The sequence below is a fragment of the Hyla sarda genome, chromosome 8, assembly GCF_029499605.1.
Source record: "Hyla sarda isolate aHylSar1 chromosome 8, aHylSar1.hap1, whole genome shotgun sequence".
Classification (NCBI taxonomy): domain Eukaryota; kingdom Metazoa; phylum Chordata; class Amphibia; order Anura; family Hylidae; genus Hyla; species Hyla sarda.
Genome location: NC_079196.1, coordinates 227972686 through 227993174, shown reverse-complemented (window position 1 = coordinate 227993174; position 20489 = coordinate 227972686). Strand labels below are relative to the sequence as shown.

General features: G+C 42.4%; 1 protein-coding gene across 4 annotated transcripts in view; it reads left to right on the top strand.

Annotated features, from left to right (window-relative positions):
• LOC130283977 (nuclear factor 7, brain-like) overlaps positions 1-20489 on the top strand; it is a 168709-nt gene that overhangs the window by 45575 nt on the left and 102645 nt on the right. Inside the window, exons 2-6 of one of the 4 annotated variants that reach the window (XM_056533806.1) lie at positions 1892-1969; positions 5058-5215; positions 8673-9131; positions 14262-14357; positions 14475-14708. The exons of 1 other annotated variant lie outside the window; for it this stretch is intronic. In XM_056533806.1, the coding sequence (XP_056389781.1) occupies positions 1892-1969; positions 5058-5215; positions 8673-9131; positions 14262-14357; positions 14475-14708 (1025 nt within the window). The remainder of the gene's footprint in view (positions 1-1891; positions 1970-5057; positions 5216-8672; positions 9132-14261; positions 14358-14474; positions 14709-20489) is intronic. 2 more of the 4 variants (XM_056533805.1, XM_056533808.1) reach the window with 2 other exon arrangements.

Below are 20489 nucleotides of genomic sequence, written 5' to 3'. Positions count from 1 at the left end.
ACCCACAATGCACGTTAGACTTACCGGTCTATAATTGCCTGGCGAAGACCTAGAGCCCTTCTTGAAGATTGGTACCACATTAGCCTTGCGCCAGTCCCTTGGCACAATACCAGACACCAGAGAATCTCTAAATTCTAAAAAGATTGCGGGGCTGAGCCAGTAAGTGAATGTTATTAGAGATACAGACTGCAACAGCAGTTTATAGCTCTATAATTATACTTATTCACATTTAACATTAATATATAAATTGAGATAATTTCAGGTGACAGGTCCTCTTTAAGGCTAGTTTTGCTGATGCCATCAGTCGCATGTCTAAAATGACTCATTTATAAATGCAACATGTTTTGAGACTAGTAAATACATGTGCAGACTACCGTCTAATACTAAGCTAGTGCAAAAACAGAGATTTGGTCAATTCCCCTCCACTATTCCGTGACCTCTCCATACCCTCCTCTACAGGAAACTTCCCCTGCAATGTAGGTCAAAGGTCAGACTTGTGTTAGTTTGGTTGGTGGTAGCAGTTACTCACGGTGGGATACACTTTATGCGAGAGACTTTATGTTGACACAAGTAAAATATTTCTGAAAATACAGGTCTGGGAGAAGAGATGGAAAAATGTACTTGTTTCTTTTATTTATAGATAAAGACAATAGTGAAACAGCCGGTCTAAAGAAGTTACAAATAAGGTTTTGTGTGTCGCCTTTCATCTACACAAGACACACACAATCGAATCAGATATGAGGGGTGTGTGTAGCATCTGTGTGAACATTTGTCCAGTCACTCTGCATCTTGACTTTAGGAGCGGGCACGTAGACAGTAGTGTTCTTCTTTATCTCCTTAACTTCTGGGTGCATATGACTTAGCAGGGTGTGGTGGTTGTTGAGGTGAAAAAAAGTTTTCACCAAAACGAGCAGGACACTGCAGATGCGATAGTCAGAGCTTTATTGTTGCTTTTAGCATTAAGAACAACATGGAGTGTATGGCAACCGTTACCTCCGCTGAATATGCAGGTGAGATTACCATTATACATTTTTGTGTACAGTGGTCCCTCAACATACTGGTAATCCGTTCCAAATGGACCATCGTTTGTTGAAACCATCGTATGTTGAGGGATCCGTGCAATGTAAAGTATAGGACAGTGGTCTTCAACCTGGGGACCTCCAGATGTTGCAAAACTACAACACCCAGCATGTCCGGACAGCCAACGGAGTTTTAGTTTTGCAACATCTGAAGATCCGCAGGTTGGAGACCACTGGTATTGGAGGTTATACTCACGTGTCCCCGCCGGACCGTCACCGCTGCCCTGGATGTCGCCCTCAATCGCTGTCGCCGCGTCCCCGAGATGTCCCCGATGCTCCGGTAAGGCCTCTGCTTCCCCGACATCCGCGCTCTCAGTCGCCGCCATCACGTCGTTACACGCGCCGCTCCTATTGGATGACGGGACGGCGTGCGCAGCGACGTGATGACGATGAAGAGCGCAGAGGATCCCAAAGAGGACGCGCCGGAGCCCCGAGGACAGGTAAGTGATCGTCAGCAGACCACACGGGGGACCGTAAACGGCTATTCGGTGGCAGCTGAAGCCGTCTGCTCTGCCGGATAGCCGTTTATGCGATGGCCCTGACGTACAAAAGCATCGTATGTTGATGCTGCCTTCAACATGCGATGGCCTCTGAGAGTGATCGTATGCTGAAATGATCGTATGTCGGGGCCATCGTATGTCAGGGGGTCACTGTAGCTTTAAAAATGTTTTATATAAACATATTTAGCTGCAGAACAAACCTAATGTGTCTCACTGCCCTGGGTGTTAATGTAATGTGCTGAGTCTACTCATGTTCCCTTCTCATGTGGCTTATTTGAAGTGTTTTATTTTATTTTTTTTATGTCCTTGTAGATGATGCAGAGATTATGAAAACCAGAAAGAGTAAGCAGGCGGGCAGAGAGGAGGAGTACTTTGTACACTATGTTGGCTGTAAGTAATGATCATAAAACCTGCACCTGAGCTTTAGAAACTTCTGATATTACATGGTGAGGGTCTAGGTGTGCACCCTTACTAGTAAATTTTCTCCCAAACTTTGTGCAGCAGAGACTCCTAGAGTACCCATCTGTTGTGCACGTAAAGCATTGAGAAGCCCCACCAACGATCGGTAAGGGTCTAAACACCCAAACCCTGACCAATCAAAACCTCTCTTTACAACATGTCAGAAGTTTTTGGAAGTGACCTTGTACACTTTAACCTGAATTTCATGTCCCTTCATTGAAAAAAAAAAAAAAAAAAATTCTTGTAGTTCCTCAAATTGCATCATTGCAATCTACACAAGAGAACAAAGTTTGAACGTGTAGCCTATATTTCGTGCAGTGTAAATTCCTATTTAATGGAAACACTGCTGTAGGGCAGCACATGCAGGTCACACAATTGTTCTTTCTCCTTGGAGGTCAAATTAAACGTTAAGGGGAATTTAAATTTCTGAAGTAAAATCCTGAGAAAGATGTAAACTGTATAGGGGTTTTGCTTCTAATTGCAGATCCCATATTAGGTAGGGCATGCTGTGGGTTTACAAGTCTGCACTACTCTCTAGTTCAGTGGTCTTCAACCTGCAGACCTCCAGATGTTGCAAAACTACAACTCCCAGCATGCCCGGACAGCCAACGGCTGTCCGGCCGTGCTGGGAGTTGTAGTTTTGCAACATCTGGAGGTCCGCAGGTTGAAGACCACTGCTCTAGTGGGTAGTTACAGGGGCATATAAGCCAGTTTTCTGGTGCGCAGAAATCAGATTTTTGTGCAAAAACCTGTCCATTTATTTTCTATTTATTTTTAATTTATAAAAAATGTTGCCAATTTTTTTTTTTTGCCAATTCTATTCCACTGTCAGTAAAGGCCATGGCTTCTAGCAGACTGGCGCATATGCTATAATTGACTCCAGAAATTTGTGTGATTTGTAGTTTGAAATCTACACCCTTGTGCCTTTATTGAAAGTGTCGTCAGGTGTTGCAGAATATGACCCTGCTACATAATGTCACGACCTGAGGTAACAATCTTTATAATGGAGCTTTCATTTACTGCTCTCTCATCAGTGTAAGGCTGTGTTCACATGACGGAATTTCCAATTCTGCTGGAATATTCTGCTTGGAAATTTTGCTGCAGATGAGTCCTATTATTTATAATGGGATTCTTCTGTACTTTTCATATGGAGGAATTTCCGCTGCAAATGTTTCTGCAGCAAAAGACCTTATTCTGACATCTGCAGAAAGATAGAACCTGTTCAATGTTTCTGCAGATTCCTCTTGGAAATGCATTGCTGTCTGTGGAGATTGCACATTTCTGAGCGGTCCTAAGGGCGCCGCGTGAAGTAAATGTGCGGTATGTCTGCTCGTATTTTCCGGCAGACATTTTGCACGTTTTGGCCATGTTAACATTGCACAAATTTCCTAGTAACACAGGCTGTGTACACAAAGGCAACCAGTGTTTCTCCTTCAATGCTTTGGTTTATTGCCTAGATTTCAAGTTGCTGCAAATGAGACTACAACAACATAGGTAGCAAATCTGGCATAATTAGTGCTTTAAAAAAAAAAAAACTTATGTGGCTTGCACATTTTTGATGTGTTGAGCATTGCTCGATAAAGCGGTATGGAAAGTGGGCGTGGCTTAGTTGAGAGAGGAATGGCTTAATTGCAATGCCATGTGCCAAAAAATGCGCTGAAATTTTGATGCACAACTTTGGCATGAACTAAGCCAACTGATTATACAGTGATCCCTCAACTTACAATGGCCTCAACATACAATAGTTTCAACATACTTTTCTGGAGCTATAAACCAGACACGACATACAAATGTACAGACAGTCCAGATCTGAGAAACATCTCAATGGCCGGAAGAACCGACCAATTAGAATGGGCATTCACTGCTTAAACCCCTGTATTACTGAAGTGAATGCACTGACTGATGTCTGGTAGCGCCCCCTTCAGTACAGGGAGGTATTACATGTTCTGTACTCTTTACCTGTTACCAGGGTTAGATGCACCTTTGGACACCAGGTGAGGGTGGCTCCATTTTACTTTTTTAGGACACTGTGTGTTCTGTACAGGACCCTGAAGAAGCTCCTGTCCTCTACATAGACAGTGATTACAGCTCCCAGCAGATCTTTATTACTTTTATATGTAAGAATTTGCTTTATCTATGTTAGTTATCTACTTATGTATGTTTAATCCTTACTTTTTCCTATTTTTGGATGACATTTTGGTGGCTTCAGAACCAACATACAATGGTTTCAACATACAATGGTCGTCCTGGAACCAATTAATATTGTAACTTGAGGGACCGCTGTACATGGTCTGAATTCAAGGTAACAGGTGGAGGAGAGTGTCCGGCCTGATGGATTTTCACCACCTGATCCTTTCGTTCTCAGAGGGACAAGCTGGCGCCCGGGCGTTCTGGCTGTGGCTTGCCCCTCCCCATAGGGAGAACATGAACATTTATCTGTGCCAAATGCTTGTGTGTTTGGGTAGGTCAGGAGACTGTCCGACATTCAATGATAGTGTATGGCTACATATATAAATCTTGCACATTTTTAGACTGACTGCACAAAGTTTGCACTGCTCCCTCGCTGTTAGTACATAAACACAACAGGACTCTTCTTTTCTTTTTCTTTTTTTCTTGTGAATTTAGTTTCACTTATGCTGATCTTGTCTGCTCCGATGGGGACGTGAGAAATTAATTTGTTGTGGCTACACTCAGGAATCCAGGATTTTTTATGCAGGACACTCAGTGATCTGGACAGAGCTGGTTATTATGGTTATTTTTTGCAGTGATCACTGCAATCTGACCTTTTCAGTCAGTTTACACCCTGAATGTTTTTTTATTTTATTTTTTTATTTTTTTTGCCTTTTATCACTTTGTCACTTATCAATTTTGAAATGCAACATAAGGAGAATAAAAAAATCATATTACCTCTGTATTCAGGACCATTCACGGTCCGCGGCTGCTGATTTGGTAAGTGTTACACTAGAGGAGGCTCCAAAACCATATGTACCTGATTGTGTGAGCTCGCTTGTTTCCACAGTGAACCGTCGCCAAAATGAATGGGTGGACAAAACCCAACTGGTGATTCCCAAACCAGTGAAAGAAGGACAGGAGACTAACAATACGGACCCGGAAACAACAGAGGATGGAAAAGCTGCTCAGAAACGGAAAAATGAGGATGATGCATCAGACGCGAAGGTAATGCGGCGTTCATTCCTCCTGATCTAATTTGCCAGCTTTGTCTGCAACATCCACTCTTTGCTGGCAAGTAATTGCACTCTCCCCTACCTTTTCCAGGTTCTGATCAGCTATATTAATATTATTTTAATTTTATTTTTTTCAACATTAAAGATCTGTTGGGTTAAAGAGGAAATTCATGGTATAAATATAAAGCCTTCTTGTTAAGGCACTTGATTGGGGAGATCGTCGCTAATCCCCCTTAAGGCTCTGTGCATAAGCTGTATGTATAGCGCCAAGGATAGGATTACATTTTATAAGGTCAGAAAAGCCTTTCTGTAAGTTTCAGAGAACCTTTTCAGTCCTCTGTGCCTCAGACAGGGGAAGGGACACTGCAGCTTTAAGTCCTGTTTGCTGCACCCTTTCCCGTTGGTCAGGCTTGATTGACAGCCTAAGTGCAGGGCTTCTCCCTACACTCAGGCTCATTTGGGCAGAAGGGGCCACTGTGTTCCTTCCTCTTTTTTTGAGATAGCAGTCAATGGGAACCACAATAAAATGTATTCTATGCATGGATGCATAGATAAGAGGACAGCTGTGTAAGAATTCGGAATAATGGATTTCCTCATCTCACAACATGGGAGCCTTCCTAAATATGCAGGGCTCATTTGTAATTTTTATAGGGAAAATTTTAAGGTTCCCAGATAAGGCATTTTCTGATCTGAAGTAATGTTTTCATAGAGATTAATATTTTAACCAAAATTTCCTCTTTGATGTTTGGCAGAACTCCTCATGTTCTGTGGAGTTTTTCCTTTTGGAGGACTTTTTATTTTTAATTTGGATCCAGACCTATACAATCCCACATACTGTGATTCGTTTAATGACGGGCACTGGGGAAGGCTCATCTTTATTGTATGGTGCTGACTGTCACTTTGTAATTTGTTAAATAAAGATCATTTACTGTTGTATGTCCTGCTTTGTTTTGTCATTGGTTAGCTTGACTAGTATATGCTTTTTAAATTGATATCCAGTAATTCGGCCCACATTTGTTTTACCTTGAAAGATTTGTTCTGCTTTCCTGCCCTGATCACCCGGAAATAGACAGGTTGGACTCTGCTTTCTCCTTCAGGGCAAAACAAATTGACAGCCAAATTATTGTATTTGTTTACTTCTGTACATCACCTGTAATAATGTGTCCTCGTGATATACTGACACTCACTCTCATCTGTAATGATTTCATGAGCTGATTATGAGCTTCCTGTTTGGCCTTTAATTATTTTATAGTCGTCGTTTTATTGTTTTGGTTGATCACTGTTTACCAAGATACTGAATGTTTTTTGCTGACAACCCCAGCCCCGCCAGAACCAATTTGTTCTGCGTAGATTTCCACATATTGGGCCTAAGTCTTACCACAAAGGAAATGTAACCGGATATTGCGCCAGTAGTGGTATATTGGAGAAATACAGGTGGATACAGGTTTGTAAAAACAGCAGAGGTCCAGTACCTGAAAGTCTGACATGATGTCCAGTCCATGGGTCCTGAACCTGAGAAATGTCAATCTTCAGCTTGGTCTCCTCACTGCTATCTGCAGCGGTGCCCCCAATGTGCCAGCTTGTTTGCCATTTTGGATTTATTAAATACAGCAGATTATCATTATTAACCTTAACTGTCTAAAAATTCCAGGCACCTCAGGATCTCCTGGCACCATCTCACTCTGGTTCTGATTTAAATTTGTAATGCTTCATCGTCGTGTAGCTATGACAGGCAGAAGGCACCATGCTGATCAGTACAACAAATAATGCCCGATCTACACCAGTCTAAGGCCAGGTTCACACTTGAGAATTTTAAGTGGAATTCTGGTCGGAAATTCCGCTGCATGAAGGTAAAATGCAGGGGAAAGGGTTTTGCAGTTAACCCGTTCATACTGTGTAATTTTCTAGGTGGAATTTCCGCACCAGAATCTATTGTTGATGTATTGGTATAGGTGTGTTTTATTTGGCGTCATGTTATTCTTTCATCATGTCAATCAGAGATTTCTGTTAATCAATAGAACACTTGACATTTTTTTTTCTATAGGAGGAAAAGCGCCACAATTCCTTGAAAATTACCCCCACAAAACGCTATATGCAGGGGATGATACAGTTTAAAAAAAACTTACTGAGTTTAAAAACTCCTCTGAAGGGTTTTTAGGCTGAAAAACTTAAAACTTGCATCAGGCTGCAGCATTTTTTTGGCCAAAAAGCGTTGAGAGTATAGCAGCATGTTTTGTGTTTTTTTTTTTTTTTGGTTCATCTTTAGGCTGGTGTGTCACATGGCAGGTTTTTGGAAAGCGGTCGCTACAGATTTTGGGTTTTGAAAGGGAATAGGAAATATATAGAAAATACGTATACTACTTCTTTCTGCTTGATTCGGCGCCCCCCCCCCCCCCCCCCCTTCCAGCTTTGGCTCAGTCTCCAGTGGTAGCTTTCCAAAAAGCTGCTGTGTGTATCTCCAGCATTATTCTCTTTAATCCACAGGCAATGCAGGTGGACCTGTACAGTAGGTTTGTCAGTTTTATATGTTTACAGGGTTGAATTTGTGGTGGTCACCACTTAATACTTTAGTGTTAGTCTTTTCTCCAATCAGCTATGTTGGGGCTACACAGAATTGTCATTTATTATGTGCCTTTTTTCCCCTATCAATGGCATTTGAAATATTTGCCTTTACGTGACCGCAAGCTGCAATCTTCCTTTTTGTTTTTGTTCAGATAGTTGCTTTTTCAGTGCCACATTGTAGACTTCATCACACATGGCACAAGTCTGTGTGGCATCGGGTACCTACTGTTGCAGTGGAAGATAATTTTTTTTTTTTTTTTTACCTAAATGATCTTTTTGACCCATCCCAAGGTAGTAACAGATTAACACATTTGTACATCAGCTCACACGTAAGATTTGCAGTTATATGCTTTGAATGGGATGCTGGGACCTGCTTGTCCCACTCGATACGACATTTATGTAGAAACACAAGTTTACTTTTAGCTTTACTTCTGAAAATGTGCTTCATATTACAGTGGATTGCAAACTGCAAAGTTCACACACAACTCTGTACATGTACTTTTATTTTCTGTTGAAGCGTTTTTATAAGGCTCTCAGGTGATCACGCTCTCCAATGAATCGGTCTTCCCTAGAGCGTCTTGGCTTTTCAACGAAGGCAATCCGACCATTTACTGGACTCAAAGCTTTAGAGTATAGATATCCTATGGATTCTTCAGGTGTTCTTTATCTCCCTATAAACTGTGTGGATGTAGTCATGATTTGTGCACATTTACTTATTGGGAGCCAACACAATTACTTACTATTTTAATAATCATTTGTTTTTGTCTTATTTGCACAAGGTTTTCACATGTAAATCCATAATTTTGTGATTTTAAAATACTGTTATTGATAACCTCTTAGTCATTATTATTATTTATTATTATTATTATTTTTATTTTTTTTTAAAGAAAGTGAAGGTTGATGTTAAAAATACTCCAACTAATTCAGCAGCTGCATCCGGGGATTTTGCAGAAGAGTTGACTTGTCTTCTGTGCAGCGAGCTTTTCAAGGATCCCGTCATGGTGGAATGCGGCCATAACTTCTGCCGTAACTGCATTGACAAGGCCTGGAATGGCCAAGAATCCTTTACCTGCCCTGACTGTAAGGAAGTAATCACTGATAAGAGGTACACCACCAATCGGGCCCTGGCTAACCTGGTGAAGAAGACCGTTGGCAGCACTCCCACCCTGACCCCGGTTAAATCTACAGAGAAGCCTAAACTTGCCGAGAATTGTCCTGAGCACGATGAGAGGCTGAAGCTCTACTGCAAGGATGATGGGATCCTGAGTTGTGTCATCTGCCGGGACTCTCTGAAACACGCAAGTCACACCTTCCTGCCCATCCTGGATGCCGTGGGAGTGTACAGGGTAAGTTTAGAAAAATAACTTTGTACATAAAATTGTCCTCTTCTGATCCCGATAATGCTGTTATTTTTCTGTATACAGGGCTGTAGGAGGGTAATTTTTTGCATCGTGATCTGTTTTTTTTATTGGTATTATTTTTGTTTTGATGGGACTTCATGATCACTTTTTAGTAAAATTTTTTTTTATTTTTTTTTTATAAAGTATGCTGTGACCAAAAATACTAAATTCTGTATTTTTTTTAGGTTTGCACCATTGACCTTGTGGATTAATTACTGTATTCATCGCGGTATACCATGCACCGGCCTAGAACATGCACCATAATTTTTCCAAGGAAAGGTTTTTTTTACCCAAATAAACTCTAGCCCCGCAAAATCCTGCTGCGGTTCAATGATTTAAAGCGGCCGCTTTAAATCCTGTAACTGCAGCGGCTTCTGCAGGGCCAGAGTCCCGCCGCTGCTACCCGATCCCCGGCTTTCATATTTACCTGTCCTGGGGTGCGCTCCTGCAGGCTCAGGTATCGGCGGCGTCCTGCGCTGTCGCTGTGCAATGAGTGACATCGTGTTAAGGACGTCATTCTACAGTGCACATAGACAGCGCAGGACGCTGCCGATACCGGAGCCCGCAAGAGCGCACCCCAGGACAAAAATAGGATAAAGGGGCGATTCTGACTTTTATTAGGAGATTGGCTTATTCACATTTATTAACTTTTTTTCCACTAGCGTTAACTATTTTTTTAGTCCCCATAGGGGACTACTAAGACTATTACATGGAACCTTTAGATTGCAAACACTGAACAATGCTGGCGAAGAGGCAGTTAAGGGTCCTCCTGTTGTCCTTTCCGCAGATCGGAACCCTGGGATTTTGCAGTGGGTGTCCCGATCAGTTCCACTGAGCCACAAATGTTTGTTTTGGTGTAAATTTTGTGGCATAAGAAGTTTCTTTACCAAGTACAATTGGTCCTGCATAAAACATGCCCACTGCTCTGTAGATTGGAAAATTTAAATAGTTATGGCTTTTAAGAGGCAAGGAGGAAACTAAGAAAATGCAAAAATAAAATGTATTTAGTTGTTAAGGGGTTAATAAACACTCTCCTTATTTTACATATAGGTTATGTTTTATTTTATAGTGATTTTGTAGGATCAAGGGCCCCCCTACAGGGCAGGGTACAATAGATTAAATCGGTATTCCAGGGTTAACTTTTAACTATCCTGTCCATTATAAATAGTTATGTATGTTTATTTCATATGTTCATTTACTTGCTGTATGGCTCTGCCCCGCATTGAACACTCTTTCTTCTTTATATGGTACCCCCCCCCCCCCCCCCTCAAGCCTATTCTGCAGTCTCTGCATTATGCAGATTGCCAAGATAATGTTTCGCTGACACGTCAACATACAGATGGACCCCACATGTCATCAGGAGGCTGGATTGTCAGGAAAGACAAGAAGCAGCCAAGCCCTCTGACACCTGCTGCTATCTCGAGCTGCAAAGGAATAGGCTCAAGACAAACGTCATCCATACCTGAACGCTGAACCTGGGGGGACCATATAAAGAAGAAAGTGGATGATCCACGGCAGAGCCGCGCAAATGGGGGAACATTTAGCGCCATGCTCCTGAACCCCCACCTGAAAACGGGAAATGAAAGGGAGATAAAAAAAAAAAACCTTTACTAAACAGTCTTTACTAGAAAATAATAAAAAAGAGCTCCAGACCTGTGTCTTGCCTCCTGCTGACACTAGCTAAAACTGATTACCTTACTTCCAGTGGGCGGGTATATCCTGCCAGGGAGGAGCCAACTTTTTTCTCCTAGTGGCAAGAGCATATACCCATCAGTGTAGGTTTCCCCCAATCAAGAGCGCCCGAGAAATGTAAAACTAACATAACTATTCTGCCCATTATGAAAAGTTAAGTTAACCCCAGAATACCCCTTAAACCAGTAGCCATCAATCCTATAGCAGCCATATTCCCTAGAATAATGGATCTCACAACAAAAAAGGATTTCTACAACACTGGATACTGGAATCGCATGAAAACATAAGTGTCTTTCAATATTTTGTTAGGGACAGATTACCATTGTGGTGTATCCGACTTACTACCTTTTCTTGAGTGATTTATCTTGTGATAGTTTTTGATACAAAATTATTTGTTTTGATATTGATCTGAATTATTGACACTGTATCAGATTGTATTTTGCACTTGTTACCTAACAGGGTAAACATTTCATAGCTGAGTATGCTTATAGAATAACTAAATGTTTTGAAGCTCAGTGAATTAGATGACATAAAATTCATTGGTGTTAAAGTTTACCTGTCATTTTTAAAAACTTTTTATATAATGTAGATAACATTATATGTATATGGCCTTGACGTGGCGAGTGGGTTTGTACTTTTTGATCAAAAATGTATACTAACAACCTGTTAGTTTTTGATATTGTGCTGAGAAGCAATCAGATCATTATACAAGATTGTAGATGTGCGCTATGTCTGTATTCTACTCGAATTAACATTATATGTATGTTTGTAATATACAGGGTGGGCCATTTATATGGATACACCTTAATAAAATGGGAATGGTTGGTGATATTAACCTTTTTGTGGCACATTAGTATATGTGAGGGGGGGAAACTTTTCAGGATGGGTGGTGACCATGGCGGCCATTTTGAAGTCGGCCATTTTGAATCCAACTTTTGTTTTTTCAATAGGAAGAGGGTCATGTGACACATCAAACATATTGGGAATTTCACAAGAAAAGCAATGATGTGCTCGGTTTTAACGTAACTTTATTCTTTCATGAGTTATTTACAAGTTTCTGAAGTATACACTGCTATATACTACTATATACACCGCAGGAGAAATGCTAGCACAGGCTTCCAGTATCTGTATACACTGCTATATACTACTATATACACCGCAGGAGAAATGCTAGCACAGGCTTCCAGTATCCGTAGTTTCAGGTGCTGCACATCTCGTATCTTCACAGCATAGACAATTGCCTTCAGATGACCCCAAAGATAAAAGTCTAAGGGGGTCAGATCAGGAGACCTTGGGGGTCATTCAACTGGCCCACGACGACCAATCCCCTTTCCAGGAAATTGTTCATCTAGGAATGCTCGGACCTGGCACCCATAATGTGGTGGTCACCATCTTGCTGGAAAAACTCAGGGAACGTGCCAGCTGCAGTGCATAAAGAGGGAAACACATCAAGTGGATCAATTTCACATATCCAGTGGCCTACATGATGATGTGTTTCCCTCTTTATGCACTGAAGCTGGCACGTTCCCTGAGTTTTTCCAGCAAGATGGTGACCACCACATTATGGGTGCCAGGTCCGAGCATTCCTAGATGAACAGTTTCCTGGAAAGGGGATTGGTCGTCGTGGGCCAGTTGAATGGCCCCCAAGGTCTCCCGATCTGACCCCCTTAGACTTTTATCTTTGGGGTCATCTGAAGGCAATTGTATTTGCCGTGAAGATACAAGATGTGCAGCACCTGAAACTACGGATACTGGAAGCCTGTGCTAGCATTTCTCCTGCAGTGTATATAGTAGTATATAGCAGTGTATACAGATACTGGAAGCCTGTGCTAGCATTTCTCCTGCGGTGTATATAGTAGTATATAGCAGTGTATATGGATACTGGAAGCCTGTGCTAGCATTTCTCCTGCGGTGTATATAGTAGTATATAGCAGTGTATACAGATACTGGAAGCCTGTGCTCGCATTTCTCCTGCGGTGTATATAGCAGTATATACGGATACTGGAGGCCTGTGCTATCATTTCTCCTGCGGTGTATATAGTAGTATATACGGATACTGGAGGCCTGTGCTATCATTTCTCCTGCGGTGTATATAGCAGTATATACGGATACTGGAGGCCTGTGCTATCATTTCTCCTGCGGTGTATATAGTAGTATATAGCAGTGTATACGGATACTGGAAGCCTGTGCTAGCATTTCTCCTGCGGTGTATATAGTAGTATATAGCAGTGTATACTAATACTGGAAGCCTGTGCTGGCATTTCTCCTGCGGTGTATATAGTAGTATATAGAGAAGAGGGTTGCATTGACAATCCAACACAATGGGCAGCACATTGAACACATTTTATAAGTGAGTTGTAAATAACTCATGAAAGAATAAAGTTACAGTAAAACCAAGCACATCATTGTTTTTCTTGTGAAATTCCCAATAAGTTTGATGCGTCACATGACCCTCTTCTTATTGAAAAAACAAAAGTTGGATTCAAAATGGCCGACTTCAAAATGGCCGCCATGGTCACCACCCATCTTGAAAAGTTTCCGCCCTCACATACGAATGTGCCACAAACAGGAAGTTACTATCACCAACCATTCCCATTTTATTAAGGTGTATCCATATAAATGGGGCCCCCCCTGTACATTGGATTAAGTGTGTATTTTTGAGTGAAAAAATGCTGTCTTGTCCCTGCAGCTATTGCCAGTGTGTGTCTGCAGAGACAAAATACAGGAAGTGTTGGCGAACAAGCAGGGCTCTGTGTCCTGAGGGTCTGTGACGTGCCCCGGCTCACACTGCTTGTCCCGCCCGCACTTCCTGTATTTTGTCTCTGCACAGGCAATAGCTGCAGGGACAAGAATGCACTTTGTTTACCCAAAAATAGGCAAAGGTATATTACATATAAAGATATGTCATCTAAATTATATATAAAAGGTTTTTGCAAATGACATGTACACTTTAACCCTTTATTTCCCTGTGCTCTGTAGCATACATGCAATAGATTCTGCAGAATTGTGAATGCAGCTCTGTGCACTGATGCTCCATAATATAACACATCTTTAAAGGGGTACTCCTGTGCTCCAGCATTATGAACATTTTGTTCAGAAGGTTCGGAGCCGGAGTCTGTGATCGTGATATCGCTACCACGCCCCCTCTATTCATGTCTATGGGAGGGGGGGAGGGGTGGTAGTAATGTCTCGACCACTATCACAGGAACCCAGCATTTGTTTAGAACACCGGGTGCTATTGGAGACCGTGGGGGGCCCTAGCAGTGGGTCCCCCCGCAATAAGATGTCTAGCAGCGGAGTACCTCTTTAAAGGTATTTGCAGAACATACTTGTAATAGTAATCACTGCAGGTTTACCTATTTACATTAATTGTTTCAACTACAGACAGAGTTGTCGTCCATTGTGGCTCCACTAGAAGAAGCCCTCAAGGTGACGGAACTGCTGACCGATCAACAGAGCGAGAATGTAGAGAAGCACAAGGTGAGTAATCGGCCTCTGATGTAGAAGGAAGCAGATTTTTAGAGTCTGTACTGCCCATGAAGGCCGATGAATAGTTAGTAAGACAAATGGGTATAGTGTTATCTTGTTTCTTCTCAGGCAAATGTCTCTGAGTTCAGGCAGCACATTGTGTCAGAGTTTGAGAAACTGAACTCGTTCTTAAAGGAGCGACAGGAGAAGCTTCTGGAGCAGCTTCAGGAACAGGGAGAAACCCTGCTGAAGGAGATGGAGGAGAACCAGGTCAAGATGCAGGATAACCAGGACGACATTAAACAGACCATTACTATGGCCAACGAGAGGATGAACGATACGGACTCCATCTCTTTCCTCACTGTAAGTGCCGCTGATCACTTTCCTGTGACCTCTTGTGTATGGTTTATGGGCCTATGAATCTAACTTATTTTTTACACCCTGTCGGTCTTTCTAATTTTCCCCCTTCTCTCTCTTTCTAGGGAATCAAGTCGTTCATTGAGAAGTAGGTTTCTAGAACATTTATCACTAATGATTTTATTTCTATGGCGTTCAACTGGTTTGTGCTGATTTGTATATCTTTCTGTCAAGGTGTGAAGAGCAGCAGAAGGATGTGATGGTGGCCGGGAACACTCTACTCTCCAAGGATCTGTGTCAGGGAACTTTCAAGGGGCCCATTCAGTACTCCATTTGGAAGCAGATGCAATCTTTCATTGTGCCGTGTAAGTACTGACTCTTAAAGGCTCATGTACACTGAACATGTAGATACAGGATTTCCAAATACGATCTTCAAAACGGGACAGTAGCAGAAAAATCCACCCGTCCATCACTGCCTGTGTTCTGCCTGGCATATGTATTCCTATTTCCCCTCTGTGATATGTTGTACTGACCTTCCCACTTTTTTAGCGAGGTTTTCCAATCTTGCAAAGTCAATATTGGATAACTCTCAAAGGGTCACCCTAGTCTCTTCTCATTGTGAGCTGCCGGAGGTAAGTACAGCTATTGTCTCTCAGAAACTCCCATAGAAAATGAATGGACCAGCAAGGTACATGCATGCCTCACTGCTCCATTCTAATGGGAGACTCTGGTCCCTGTTTTGAAGATATTGGGTATCCATAGAAAAACACCTTTTAATGGTATAAGCCAGTGTTTCCCAACCAGGGTGCCTTCAGCTGTTGCAAAACTACAGCTTCCAGCATGCCCGGACAGCCGAAGGCTGTCCGGGCATGCTGGAAGCTGTAGTTTTGCAACAGCTGAAGGCACCCTGGTTGGGAAACACTGGATTATACCATTAAAGGTGTTTTTCTATGGATACCTGGGCATACTGGGATTTGTTGTTTTGCAACAGCTGGATGTACCCAGTTTGGGAAACACTGGTATAAGCCATGTCATTACTCTCTTTGATGGGGGAGAATGAATGTAATTATGCTTCGAATATACACTGGTCAGCCATAATATCAAAGGAAAGAATATCTTATGGTTTAAATCTTGTTTTTAATGTTAAAGGGGTTTTTGGGTTTTTACTTTTGTGCAGGTACATGCACAGGTTTTGTGCCTGTGATGCCTACTCATATCACTGTGTAATATACTTTTATTCTCTTTCTGTGCTACAGTCCACAATGCTTCATAACTCTGTCATGGGGGCTTGGCTGCTACTTGTCTTGTCTGCTAAGCCAGCCCCCTGATGGTGTATATGGAAGTACAGCTGTCGCCCAATTCCAGCATCCCTTGGCGCTAGGACTGATGTGTACTGTCACCATTGACGGCAATGCCTTCCTAGTATAATTCTGTCAAAAAAATTAACATGTTCATTCTTTTGGTGCGTCTGGAGTCATGAAATTCCGCAGTGTCAGTGGGTGAACAGAAGACCCATTCACACAAATGATCATTCATTGACTGCTCTTCGTATTATTGTGAAGCAGAATTCATCAAGCTTGATTGTTCACCCGCTAATAGGGGACGTGAGCTGGGACTAGTGGTAAGACAGGTTAAAGGGGTACTCCGGTGGATTATTTTTATTTATTTATTTTTTTTATCAACTGGTGCCAGAAAGTTTAACAGATTTGTAAATTACTTCTTTAAAAAAAAATCTTAATCCTTCCAGTACTTATTAGCTGCTGAATATTACAGAGGAAATTATTTTCTTTTTTGGAACTCAAAGCTCTCTGCTGACATCAAGAGCACAGTGCTCTCTGCTGACATCTCTGTCCATTTTAAGAACTGTCCAGAGTAGGAGAAAATCCCTATAGCAAACAGAAAACTGAGCAGAGAAGTTGACCATTTGCCCATGGCAACCAGTCAGATAGCTTTTTATTTTTTTTAAATGCCTCTGAAAAATAAAAGAAGCTATCTGATTAGTTATGGCCGACTCAACTTTTCCTCTGCACAGAATTTGATAAATCTCTCATTACGTGTGTGCTGATTTGTTCATATTTTCTGCTGCAGATTTTGCTACAGTCGATGGGTAGCAAAATCTGCAGCAGATCTGTAGCAAAAATACGCACCCGTGAACGTCACATGTAAGGGATCTGCAGCGTATTTTGCGCTGCGGATCCGCCGGTGATGGACCCTACAATGTGGCTGCTAGTAGCGGTAATCCACCGATACAAGCAGACACACAGTGATTAGCAAGTTGCTATGCGCGGTGTAGTCAGACATCTTCTCGTGTCTTCTCTGTCTTCTCATAGAGGCAGATTCACTATGGGGGAGATTTATCAAAACCTGTGCAAAGGAAAAGTTGCCCAGTTGCCCATAGCAACCAATCAGATCGCTTCTTTCACTTTGCAGAGGCCTTGTTGAAAATGAAAGAAGCGATCTGATTGGTTGCTATGGGCAACTGGGCAACTTTTCCTTTGCACAGGTTTTGATAAATCTCCCCCTATGTCTTCTTGTAGAGGCAGATTGCCGCACACTGACTGTAGGGTCCGTCATCATGGATCTGTTACAGTTGACCCTACCTTAATTGTATATTTCTTCTGCACGTATATTATTTCTTCCAGTATGGGCCACTGCTGAAGATCAGTCTATAACCCAAGAATATTTTTAAGAAAGTGTGTGTATATGAACATGAGAACATGTGAGCTGCATGCTGACATTGTCCTGCACAGATTTATTAGACCAAGGCTCTGCGTTAGGTTGCTGAGGTTCTTTGCTAGCAGCTTTATGTTGAGTTCTGATAGAGTTCTTATGCTTTTTTTTTTTTTTCCTTTGCTTGTTTCTGTTCAGACTTGTCCCCTATGATGTTAGACCCTTCCACTGCACATCCAAATTTGATCCTGTCTGAAGGCCTGACCAGTGTGAAGTATGCAGACACGAAGCTCCAACTCCCTGACAATCCCAAACGCTTCAGTCAGTGCATCCTGGTCCTGGGCTCTCAGGGCTTTGATTCTGGCCGCCATTACTGGGAGGTGGAAGTAGGAGACAAGACCGCTTGGGATGTTGGTATGGCCAGCGAGTCCAGCAACCGCAAGGGAAAGATCAAGCTGAACCCCAAGAACGGCTACTGGGCCATCTGGCTGAGGAATGGCAATGCTTACAAGGCTCTGGAGTCTCCTTCCAAGTCCTTGGTCCTGAACTCCAAGCCGAAGAGAATCGGGGTCTACGTTGATTACGAGGGAGGTCAGATCTCCTTCTACAACGCTGATGACATGTCTGCTATCTACACGTTCAGGGCCACGTTCACTGAGAAGCTGTATCCTTACCTGTCCCCGTTCCTGCATGACTCAGGCCGCAATGTTGACCCCCTGCGTCTTGTACATAACTGAGCAGTAGAGGTGATTATGTGCATTCCCACTTTGGTTTTAGTTACTTCCGGTTTCCAGCTAAATTGTCACCTGCTCCTCATGTAGGTGGTTTGGTTGCATTTCTTGTTCGATGTAAATTTTTGTTTCATTAGACTGTAATTTTACCGTAATTAATTTACCATAATAAATACCTTTTTCAAGAAATTCTTTAATGTTCATTTGTTTTGATACACTTACATAGTTACATAGTTAGTACGGTCGAAAAAAGACATATGTCCATCAAGTTCAACCAGGGAATTAAGGGGTAGGGGTGTGGCGCGATATTGGGGAAGGGATGAGATTTTATATTTCTTCATAAGCATTAATCTTATTTTGTTCCAGGAATGTATCTAATCCTGTTTTAAAGCTGTTAATTGTTCCTGCTGTGACCAGTTCCTGAGGTAGACCGTTCCATAAATTCACAGTCCTCACGGTAAAGAAGGCGTGTCGCCCCTTGATACTAAACTTTTTCTTCTCCAGACGGAGGGAGTGCCCCCTCGTCCTTTGGGGGGGTTTAACCTGGAACAGTTTTTCTCCATATTTTTTGTATGGGCCATTAATATACTTATATACGTTTATCATATCCCCCCTTAAATGTCTCTTCTCAAGACTAAACAATTGTAACTCCTTTAATCGCTCCTCATAGCTAAGATGTTCCATGCCCCATATTAGTTTAGTCGCGCGTCTCTGCACCCTTTCCAACTCCGCAGTGTCCCTTTTATGGACAGGTGCCCAAAACTGAACAGCATATTCCAGGTGAGGCCGTACCAATGCTTTATAAAGGGGGAGTGTTATACACTATAGACTGTACCAATGCTTTATAAAGGGGGAGTATTATGTCCCTGTCCCTTGAGTCCATGCCTCTTTTGATACATGACAATATCCTGCCGGCTTTGGAAGCAGCAGCCTGACATTGCATGCTATTCTGTAGTCTGTGATCTACAAGTACACCCAGATCCTTCTCTACCAGTGACTCTGCCAGTTTAATCCCCCCTAAGACATACGACGCTGCAGGTTATTAGTACCCAGATGCATAACTTTACATTTATCCACATTGAACCTCATTTGCCAAGTGGATGCCCAGACACTTAGTCTATCCAAGTCATCTTGTAACTTATGCACATCCTCTATAGACTGTACCCCCCCCCCCCCCCCTCTATATACGCATCCTCTATAGACTGTACCGTGCTACAAAGCTTGGTGTCATCTGCAAAGATAGAAACAGAGCTGTTATTACCATCCTCTATATCATTGATAAATAAATTAAACAGCGGTCCCAGTACTGAACCTTGGGGTACACCACTAATAACCGGGGACCAATCAGAGTACGAATCATTGACCACCACTCTCTGGGTACGATCCATGAGCCAGTGTTCAATCCAGTTACAAACTAAAATTTCCAAACCCAAAGACCTTAACTTACCTATCAGACGTCTATGAGGGACAGTATCAAACGCTTTGGCAAAATCCAGAAACACTATATCCACAGCCATTCCTCTATATACAGAGCCCCCCCTCTATATACACAGCCCCCCTCTATATACACAGCCATTCCTCTATATACACAGCCCCCCCTCTATATACACAGCCCCCCCTCTATATACACAGCCCCCCCTCTATATACACAGCCATTCCTCTGTCAAGGCTTCTACTCACCTCTTCATAAAAGCAAATTAGATTGGTGACAACTTCTATCCTTAGTAAACCCATTTTGGCTATCACTTATAATACAATTATCCCCTATGTATTCCTGTATGTAATCCCTTATAAGTCCTTCAAACAATTTACCCACAATGCACGTTAAACTTACCGGTCTATAGTTTCCTGGGGAAGACCTAGAGCCCTTTTTGAAGATTGGCACCACATTCGCCTTGCGCCAGTCCCTTGGCACAATACCAGACACCAGAGAATCTCTAAATATCATGAACAGGGGTACAGATATTACTGAACTTACCTCTCTAAGAACTCTTGGGTGTAGTCCATCCGGCCCTGGGGATTTGCTTACATTTATATCACTTGTGTACATTTATATCACTTGTGTAATTTGTTACTACGATCCTGTATTTCCTGCCTTCTGTTACTACTTCTCTGTTGGCATTTTACATGCACTTGTGGTCAAAGTAGTCTTAGCCACGCTGTGCGAAATACGCTGCATATTCTTCTATGAGCTGACACACAGGGCTACCTGCAGCGGCCCTGTGTGTGCAGTAAGGTTTGGAGGTGGGCCCACGCGGCAGTCACGTTGGCCCACCTATAAACCTTGCTGCACACATGGGGCTACTGCAGTTATCCTTGTATCTGCTCATCGGAGAATACACAGCAGATTTCGCACAGCGTGATATATGCCATGTATGAGCCTACC